General features: G+C 54.7%; 1 protein-coding gene across 3 annotated transcripts; it reads right to left on the bottom strand.

The window, feature by feature from the left end:
* Positions 1–343: 343 nt before the first annotated feature.
* Positions 344–9,699, bottom strand: MCM5 (minichromosome maintenance complex component 5). Of its 3 annotated transcripts, none has more exons than XM_005527551.3 (17): positions 9,594–9,699; positions 9,139–9,321; positions 8,155–8,281; positions 7,929–8,057; positions 7,453–7,625; positions 6,025–6,180; positions 5,764–5,930; positions 4,993–5,164; positions 4,779–4,890; positions 3,889–4,032; positions 3,523–3,588; positions 2,761–2,937; positions 2,537–2,649; positions 2,176–2,304; positions 1,817–1,959; positions 1,135–1,262; positions 344–708 (listed from the first exon to the last, which is right to left on the bottom strand). In XM_005527551.3, the coding sequence occupies exons 2-17, from the start codon at positions 9,303–9,305 to the stop codon at positions 607–609; spliced, it is 2,205 nt and encodes a 734-aa protein (XP_005527608.2). In that variant the 5' UTR covers positions 9,306–9,321; positions 9,594–9,699; the 3' UTR covers positions 344–606. The 3 variants fall into 3 exon arrangements, with proteins under 3 accessions (XP_005527608.2, XP_087911423.1, XP_087911424.1); XM_088055297.1 differs by having other exon boundaries at positions 9,513–9,597; XM_088055298.1 differs by lacking the exon at positions 9,594–9,699 and adding an exon at positions 9,424–9,443.
* Between the last annotated feature and the right edge of the window lie 214 nt (positions 9,700–9,913).

Below are 9,913 nucleotides of genomic sequence, written 5' to 3'. Positions count from 1 at the left end.
CAAAGAGCAGGGAACAAACAGCAAATAATTTCCTTCACTGTCACTGGCCAAGGGGGAAGAAAGCAGCAGACTGCACACTGGGAGTGGGTAAAGTGCCTCCTGCACTGCTGAGCCCAACTGGACAGCCTGTGCCAACAGGCTTTATGCCTTAATAGACAAACCCTGAGTGAGAAATGAGCTTCTGCCTTCGGGGCTGCTGGTGCTGCCCATGAGGCTGGAGCCTGAGTGAGATTAAGAGTGTAACAGCAGGCAGGCAGGAGGGACACCTTTCTCTTCAAAATCCTGCACCCCCTTGAAAGGAAGAAGAGGATCCACCTCCTCTGCACCGCAGGACCAAAGATCCTGAGCTACCAATATCAGGTTTTATTTTAATACAGACTAAAAGCTTTTGGAGTTCAAAGAAACATGGACGTGACACAGCAACAGAGCACACAAGGGACACCCGGAGCACCCCAAACCCTGGTTCAAGATGGAGGCCTGGAGCTTTTTGGCTCCCCAAGAAGCTTCTTTCAGGAGCAGGCCCCAGCTCCCAGGGGCACTCTGCCTACTCCTGGGCAGGTGTCAAGCAGCAGCAGCAGTTCCCTCCTGGAGCCTGGGACAGGGAGGTCACTTGATGCGGTACAGGACCTTGCGCTGCATGCGGTGCTGGATCTCCCCCCGCCGCATCATCAGCTGCAGCACTTTGTAGATGGCATGTTCTGGGTATTTCTGCAAGAGAGGAGAGCGGGGAAAGATGAGCCACCATGAAATAGCAGACAGGAGCTCAGCAGGAACCTGCAACCTTCGCTAAAGCCTGGCTAGGACTCTCTAGAATGAGCAAGCCCAGTAGTCAAGACACTGATGCTCACTTCCCCTTTCACTATTTTAGATCTGACTGCAGCCAGTGTCACAAATCAAAATTCTGGTTTCAAGGGTAGGACCCCAAACCAGCCCGAGACCTCAGAGCTTTTGCAGAAACTCACCTGAGTCCCCTTAAACTCTGCAATCACATTGCACCCCATTCCCTACAAACAACTTCAAAAGCATGACCAAAAGTCTCGCCAGTCCACTTTTGAGGAAGGGGTTTCATGCTCCCAGCAGCAGCCTGGAATCCCTGGTTTCACAGCCCAGCCCTCCATGGGGTTCCTGACCCACCTGCCGCAGGAAGTCCTGGACGATGCTGTGCTCAGACACCTGGGAGCCGATGCCAAAGCGGCGCTTGAGCTGCTTCTCAATGCGGGACAGCATCTCTTGGTCCTCCTGGGTCGTGAAGCCTTCTGCCCCTGCAGGGAGACACTGTGTGAGCTCTCTGTGCCGCCCAGAAGTCACTCTCCAAGACAAAGCGCTCATCTCCTGTGTTTCTCACCACACCTGCACAGCTTAGAGACTTGAGGGAACCCATGAACAACTCCACTGTACAAGGCTGTGGAACTCCAACCACGCAAGTGAACATTGATCTGACTTCTGGAGTCCTTCAAACCCTTTGTTCCATCCTGCTGCCCAAGGAAACATTGTCTTCACCCCCACAGAGAAAGATGTTAGAAGGTTAATTGGTTGGGGTGTCACATCCAACACCAGACTGCTGTTGGGACCAGGCCTCCCTGAGCAGCACAGGAGACCCTCAGTGTAATTTGCCATTGCCCTCCCTGTGAGGCACAGCCCCACAGCCACGATGGCCCCTTGCTGCCACAAGCATTGCTTTGTCTTTTCCCAGGAAGGAGGTCCAGCACCTGCCCCTGACAGCCAGGTTGAGGGAGAGGAGCTCGTGTCTCCCTGCCCTGAGCAGCCAGGTCCAGCAGGTCTCTCCTACCCCCAGCACAGAACATCTCCTCCTCACCTGACAGGTTGCCCGACATGGCCGCATCGAGAGTGGACACGTGGAAGAGCCGCAAGGCCTCCTCAACATCTGCCTCGGTGGCAAAGGGCTGAAGCCTCATCTTCGCCAGGGACTCGGCAATGCGCACGATGGCCTCCAGCTGCCTGCAGCCACAGGAAACATTCTCTGCTTTCTACTGCAGCTAGGGCGTTTTCTTCCCCGACTCCTGCCTGCCATGCCCACCTACCCCACTCCAAGCACCTCCTGCCTCCCCCCGCACCACTTGCAGTGTTCAGGGCCACACCCTCCCATACCAGTCCCCTTCCTGGACCAGCCCAGTAAGGCAGCCCTAATCCCAGCGGTTTCGGGGTGCTGCTCACCGGATAGTGATGGGGATGCTGGAGCGGCGGTTGCTCTCCTGCTCGTGCTGGCGGGTACCGCTGCGCATCAGGACGTAGCGGTTCTTCAGCTTCTCCGCCGCCCCTGCCGACAGCCGAGGGCCACACTTCCTGCAAGGGGGGACAGGAGCTGGAGGCAGCGGCACTGGGGACGGTCCCTTGGGCCCCCCTCCCTTCCTTGGGTGCTGCAGCACCAGAGAGAGCCACTCTTGCACCCTTTTTTTCAAAGCAGGAGTTAAGAGAAAGGCCACCCAGAGTGCTGCATGGTTTGCCTCTCACCACTCTGCCCGTGCCTCCCGCTGCGCAGCCTGGGCGCTGCCAGAAAGACACGTGTGCCACTCACGTCCGACAGAAGGAGATGAGCTTCTTCAGCTTGTTCAGCTCGATCTCGCCCTCCACGGCCTGGGTCTGCGTCAAGGCACTCACGTGTAAGGACATCACGTGCTTGGCCAGCGTCTGGGAAAGCAGAGGGCAGTCAGACAGCAGAATGCCCCCACCTCCTCCTCCTCCCAAAGGAAAAGGAAGGGGCACCATGAGTCCCAGCTGCACCCGCGCGGCTCCACGCACCATGTCTCGCTCCTCATTGTGCTCATCCTTAACAATGAAGATCATGTCAAATCGGGACAGGATGGTGGGCATAAAATCAATGTTCTCCTCGCCCTTGGTCTCATCCCAGCGCCCAAAGACTGAGTTGGCAGCTGCCAGAACAGAGCAGCGGGAGTTCAGTGTGGTTGTGATTCCTGCCTGTGGGTGAAGGCAAAAAAAAGGGATGGTGTCAACACTACCTCCATGTCACAGCAGGTCATTAATTCATTGAAAGTTTGAAAGCCATTTCCAAGGACTCACTGTCCTTCATCACTTGCATTTAAATAAATCACTTGCATTTAAATAAAGCCCCATAAGTAGCACCAATTGCTCCATAATTGAGGGGCTGGAAACACATATCCTTTTGGAGTGGGACTGGCTTCAGCTGAAACTTGAGCACTGAGTAATTTCATTTAAAACCTCTTGATAAGGGCAGAGACACAGGAGACCTCACCCCAGGTTTGTGATCTGAGACGTACACTGGGCAGACAGGGCTGAGTCCTCCTGAGCAGCTCTGGCACAAAGCATGGGTTTGCAGGTACAGCCTGACAGCCACCAGCAAAGAGAAGCCATGAAGTTCAAGCTGCCCAAAGCCCCAGGCAGGGCTGACTGATCTCAGACCAGCAACCATCAATACCACTGCCTGGACTCTAAAATGGGCAGTTATGTCAAAAGATGTGTGACCACTGGTTGCTGGGCTCTCAGGTCCCCCCTCAGGGCAGCATGCATCAGTGCACAGCTCACCTTGGCAATGGAGATGGTCTGCTGCTCCATCGCCTCATGGATAGCCACACGGTCATCCTCCCGCATCTTTTCATCCCAGGTGAGAGAAACCAGGCAAGGAGAAAATGTCACCATCAGTCACCTCTGCCACACCTCTGCTACATGCTTACTGAAGTGACCCCCAGCAAAAAGCTCTGTGAAGACCTCTGCCCAAGAGGGCAGGATGTAACTGAATTCCCCTGCAGCCCCATCCCCCTGACCTTCCCTGAAAGAAAGTGAGGGTCTCAGAGGAGTTGCCCTTCCTTCTGCAGCTCTGGGTTCTCCTGGGACATGCTGGCATCCCAAGGGCTCTCCTTCCCTCTCCCACACAGGCAGCCCAAGTGGTACCTTGTCAAACTCATCGATGCACACCACTCCCCCGTCTGCCAGCACCATGGCTCCTCCCTCCATGAAGAAATTCCTGGAGACAGGGTCACGGATCACTGAGGCTGTCAAGCCAGCAGCACTGCTGCCTTTTCCTGAGGTGTACACCTAGTGGCATGCGGGACAAGGAAAGGGACAGCATATCAGCTGCAGCAGCACCCAGGAGCCCAGTGCCCCAGCCGAGAGACAGAACACCCCTAGCACCACAAAATCTAGAGCTCCTGGGGGAAGAACCTCCAGGAAAAGCCCTCAGCACACGTAAAAAGCAGACGTGCTGGGTAAAGAGCAGGACTACTGCCTTGTCCAGAGCCTTGGACTAAGCTTGACACACTGAAGGGCGTGCAGACACAAACACAGATATTAAGTACAGAACGGAGTGATTCATTGTTTGGTAGGCTGCTGCATTAGCTTTGTTTGCCCCTGGAGGGAACAATACAGTCAGAGGCTGAGTTTAATAGAGACTACAAAAAACCACAGCTGAAAACATAATTCTACGCCTGGGCTCAGGCTGGAGGTCCGTGCCTGAGATGCAGTCAACTCAATTTGTCCTGACCAGCCAGCCCCTCTGCTGATCAATTCTCAACAATAAACAACAGCATAAGGCACATCTTTGGACATCTGCGAACAGCCCAGCTCACAGCATAATAAAAAGCATTACCTTCTTCCCCTTCCCATCCTCATTCCCCATCCCTTCTAGGCTAGTACCAAAAATGGCAGTTCATGCCTCTGCCAGCAAGTCTACTTGGGGATGCACAGGCGAGTGTCTGCTGTGACCACAGTCTCATCTCTGGGGCTAGACAAAGAGCAGCAGAGAGAAAAGGGGTGTGCTACAAGTGGTACCTCGAGCCACGTACCCCAATGGGTGAACACTTCTCAACAAACTTCAGCAATTGGGATTTGGCTGTGCCAGGGTCTCCCAGCATCAGCAAGTTGATGTCCCCTCTGCGGGTCAGCCCATCCGGGAGCCTGGAGTGATGGGGTTGGAAAGAAGAGAGGGAGGAGAGATGGTGAGCCTTTATTTTGATAAGAAAGCACTGACTTTGCTAAGAAAGGCTGACTCTTCCCCACCTCTTGCGGGAACCTCCAAATAAGAGGCAGGCGATGGCCTTCTTGATGTCGGTGCTGCCATAGATGGAGGGCGCGATGCTCTTGGCAATGGTCTCGTAGATGTTGGGCGTGGCAGCAAGGCGCCGGAGTTCCTCCTCTTCTTGAGGGGTCACCGAGCCAGTGAAGCTACGTCCTACACAGGGATGAGGGGAGTGATGCAACAGTGAACAAACGGAGGTTTTAAAGGAAATTATATCATCCCACACTACAACCAAAATCCCCTCTTGAAGATCATGCCAAGTGCCACCACGTGGGAAAAGTGGAGAAGGCAAGCATCTGCTAACCCAGCAACGGAGGCTGTCCTTAGAGGCTGGTAAGAAAGAGCCTTGGGCAAAAGGATCTTGGGCAAAGCAGCTCTGCCAGAACCAGAGGGAGAATTACAGTCAGGACCATTGTTTTAAATACAATTTTAACCACGGACTTCAGCTGGGATCCTCAGGGATGGTTTAGCAGATTCTCACTTAAACACCCTGAAGGACTCAGGCTGAGACCTCCTCATTTAATATGACTGAGAAAAAGCCTTACAGGACATGACTATAGAGAGCCCAGGGCAAGTCAGACCCCTGAAATGGTTTGAACCTTCTGTTATATAAACAGCAGAGAAGGACCAACAAGGCTGCGATTTCAAACAGCTCTTGCTGAGGGAGCACATTGTTCAGGAACAGGGTAGGGAGTGTCTCCCAACACCAGGCTACCAGCACAGACCAAATGCACACCAAAAGCTGCCCTCACCTGAGCCCTCTGTGTCCACCTGGATGCCCACCACACGGATGTAAGCGCTCCGGATGCCCACCCCCACATTGTAACGGCTTTTGTTCTTGCTCTGCACAGATTTCTTGATGGAGTAGATCCCCATGATAGTGACCCTGTTCCCTGGGACAACTTTGTCACACAGGTACCTAAGGGGAGACAGGGGAAAGCAGAGGATGGTGGTGGGAAACGATGGCACCAGCAACAGCCAGCAGGGGCAGGGTGGGAAGGCTGTGCCAGTACCTTTCACAGTAGAGCTGCAAGTGCCGGGGCATCTCCCCGTGTGGCACGGCATCCGGTGACTCCTGCAGCTTCAGGACCTGGAAATCCACACACTTGCACTTATCTGGCATGATAAAGTAAGGGTCCAGAGGGCACCTTGGGCGGCCAGCTTGTTCTCTGTGCAGAGAGATCAATCAGGGAAGGCTGTTAGCACTGAGGAGTCACCCCTCAGAGCACACCTGTGGAGGGGATGGCAGGGATAGCAAGGGGCAGCTGCCCCTTCCAAACAGAGCCACATCAGCAGGTAAGGGTAGACATAGGGGGCCAGACCAAAGGCCACCAAGCCCTCTGTCTTGTCTTCAACAAGTGCCAAATGTGTACATGAGAACAAGCCAGAGGGAGGGTGACACTTGTCTGGGCACTCTCCCTGCCTCCCACCCCTCCCCTGCTAGCTATAAGCAGGAAAGTTAATTCATTAATTACACAGAAGGTAGTAGCACAGGCTCCGTGACATGGCAGGGCGTTTTTCCTTACAACCTCATGCACGAAGCAAACGTTAAGTGGTTTCTGGTGAGAAAGCAATTAGCAATGTGACAAGGCTGACATCCACCTCCCAGTCTCTCAAGACATATCTGCCTTGCTAGATTTACAAGCTCTCTGAGACAACGAGCAGCTCCACATTGTGCTGCTGTCTCAGAGCAGCATGACTGATGCCTGACTCCATGCAGGGCTTTCAGGGAGGGCAACACCAGAGTGCAGATGCACTCACGAAGTCAGGGATCAGGAGTGAGGTGCTGTACAGACCACACACAGGAATGATCCCCAGCCAAAACCCCTCTCAAGCTGCATTAGAGGTCAGGTGCAGAAAATAAATACTGGCAGGTATGAGGCCCAAAACCTAACCCATCAGGACTGGCTGCCTCGAGAGCTGAAGCACAGTGGACTCACAGTGAACTCAGTTCTGAGGCACCAAGAGCTGTAAAACAGGATAAAAAGGCTAGCAGAAAAGCATCCCTAAGGAAGGTAACACAAAACAGCCCCCTCAGGAGTGGAAATGTGGAAGGCAAGGAGCTTGTTTGGAAAAGAGAAGAGCAACTTAACACAGCTTTATGAGACAGCTGGAGTCAGGAATGAACCTTTAGGTACAACAGGCAAAACTCCCTATGAATAAAAGGAACTCCCTGGACACGCTCACTCAGCACTGCATGCTGCACTGACCACGCAGAGTCACAACCAGTATGTGCACAGACGGACAGCTAGAACTTGCCAGTCTCAGAATTGCACACTGGCACAGGAGCTGCATGAAGGGTGGAGGCAGAGCAGTGCAGATGCTGCTGCCTTGTGGAACAGGGAGCAGCTTCTGCAACGCACGGGATGTAGCAGGAGCAGGAAGGGGGAATGCAGTCTTTTCTCGCCCTCCAGCCCACTGGTGCACGCCCATGTCCTTACGTGTTGCATTTCCTGGGCAGAGCATAGCCCTCCAAGCCCGGGCGCACCGAGATGTTGCTGATGGTGTTGCGGCAGCTGCGGCACTGGATGGTGATTCTGGTGGCTTTGGCTCTCACAGGGGTTGCTGCAATTACAATCCCAGGGATCTTCACAAGGTGGGACATCTGGTCAGACTGAAAAGGGAAAGGCGAAGGGAAGATGAGAAAGCCATCAATGGAAGTTGGACGGGAAGCTAGAAAGCCTGAGAGCAAAGGACAGAACACTCTCTGCAGAACAGCACTAACAGCAATAATGTCCCTGCAGCAGGAACCCGCAATAACAGCCCTTTGCAGTCAGAGTTAGGCTGCAGAGTAACGCTGCTTGTTAATTAGTGAGTGGCCTGTGTCCTCGGCCATGTGACCAGGTACCAAAAGCTCCCCTGCAATCACACCCACCCAGATGCTGCTGTGCACACCAGCCAATTCACTTCACCTCACCTTCAGGCTGCGGATGTTGGCTGAGTTGGCATCTGACTTCAGCATCACTTGGATGTCTTGGAGAGTCTCCTCCCCTGAGGGACGAGGACGAGTGACCTCATCTGCGACTTCTTTTGCTGCTTCTTCCAACTAGAGAGGGAACAATGGGCTATCAGTGGGTCTGTTACAGCAGGACATCAGAGCTCCTCTCGAGACAATGTTCAAGGTTGCCAGTCTCCACCCTTACCAGCTGCAGGTGCTCTGCTGGTTGCTTGTACAGATAGTCCGCGAGATCTTCATCAAAGCTGGCCAAGTCTTCCATCTCCACCTCCACCCAGTACTGCCCCAGGTTGTAGTGCCGTTTGAGCTCATCCCTGGAAGGCAGGAAGCAGCAAAGGTTTGCAGGGTAGAAAGCACCAGTCACCCACAGTGGCCTCAGAACAAGCAGGGATCAGAAAAGGCAGGTCCTGCAGGGAGTCCTTGGTTTGGAAAGCAAGCAAGGGTGAGTTCCAGAAGTGCAGGGGAACTCAGGCAATCTTTCACCCAAGCCCACTCTGAAAGGTGACATAAGACCAGGGACACCAGTGCTTGCAGTGGCAATGTAAAGTATTTACTGGAGTTACATGACCAGATAAACAATGAGAAAATTTCTACTGTAGGATAATAGTGACTATACATAAGATCTGGTTTAAAACAAAGGAAGTAATAACAGAACAAACAACACCTTCCTTAAAAATGCCAGGATTACTGAAATTCAGAGGTGAAAGACCATTCTAGTCCTTGATTATGATGTATCTCCATGTTTTCTCAACATTGTGTTTCCAAACTTCACAGGCAAAGGGTGGCCAAAGGAATTCCAGACTTAGAAGGCACACGTGAGGAGCAGTGCACTGATTTAATGGATGCAGACAATTCTCCTGACCAGAAAGCACTACAACTTCAAAGACAGACCTTGAATCTCAGACCTAAGTGCAAGCCTGGCAGTGTGGATCTATTGCCACCTTTTCTGCTGGCTGGATGCCTAAAAAACTGTAAGAACACCAGACCTCTGCTTTTCTATCAGGTTAAATACAAACATCTCTTAATACAGAGCTTTTTACGGCCTACAAGAAGAGACAAAGTGGCTATTGTGTATGCGGGGTGTGCACTGCAGGAGGGAGGTTAAGAGCAGACTGGATGTGCAGGTGGGAATGGGTAAGGCTCAGAAGGAGAAAAGGGGCCACAGCAGCACCTGTATTTGAAAGTGAAGCCCGTCCGGTCCGTGCCCACCCGGTACTGCCGCAGGAATTCCTTGAAACGCTTCTGCAGCTGCGACTTCCGAACCTGCCCCTCGTCCACGGACGCGTCTCCCCCGAAACTGTCGCTGTAGTAAATGCCGGGGTCGTCGAAGCCGGACATCGCGGCTGCTGCTCCGCTGCGGGGGCGAGAGCGCTCGGTCAGCCCCAGCCGCCTCCTTCCCCCGCCCCGCACCAAATGCCCCGCGGGCCCGCCCCTCGCCAGCCGCCCCGCACCGCACCCCTCGCACTGGCCGCGCTCTTTCCCCGCAATGCCCCAGGGACATCCCAGCGCCAATCCTGGTGCCAGTCCCGGTACCAGTCCCGCTACCAGTCCCGGTGCCAGTCCCGGTGCCAGTCCCGGTGCCAGTCCCGGTGCCAGTCCCGGTGCCAGTCCCCTGCCGCTCCGCACCTCGCTCCCCGCCGGAACCCGCTGACAACTTTTTCGCGGCAAAAGCGGCGCGCGGCGGAAACCAAACCGGCGCAAGGCGCGCGCGCTGCCCCCGCCGCCGCGCGCTCCGATTGGGCGGCCCGCCGCGCGCCGCCGCCGGTTGGGCTGCGGCCTCCTCCTCGCCCCGCCCCGAGAGGGAGCGCGCGGCGCCGCTGCCGCCGCTGATTGGCCGGGGCGCTCCGCTCCCTGCCCGCCCCCAGCGGTGTGGCGCGAAATCCGGGAGCGAAGGGAGGGGGGAGGCGAAATGGCGGGCGGGCCGCACCATTGAGGCGGGGCGCGGA

The sequence above is a fragment of the Pseudopodoces humilis genome, chromosome 5, assembly GCF_049639895.1.
Source record: "Pseudopodoces humilis isolate 2021_Gansu_Grassland_sample_001 chromosome 5, ASM4963989v1, whole genome shotgun sequence".
Classification (NCBI taxonomy): Eukaryota; Metazoa; Chordata; class Aves; order Passeriformes; family Paridae; genus Pseudopodoces; species Pseudopodoces humilis.
This window is presented reverse-complemented; position numbering and strand designations above follow the sequence as displayed.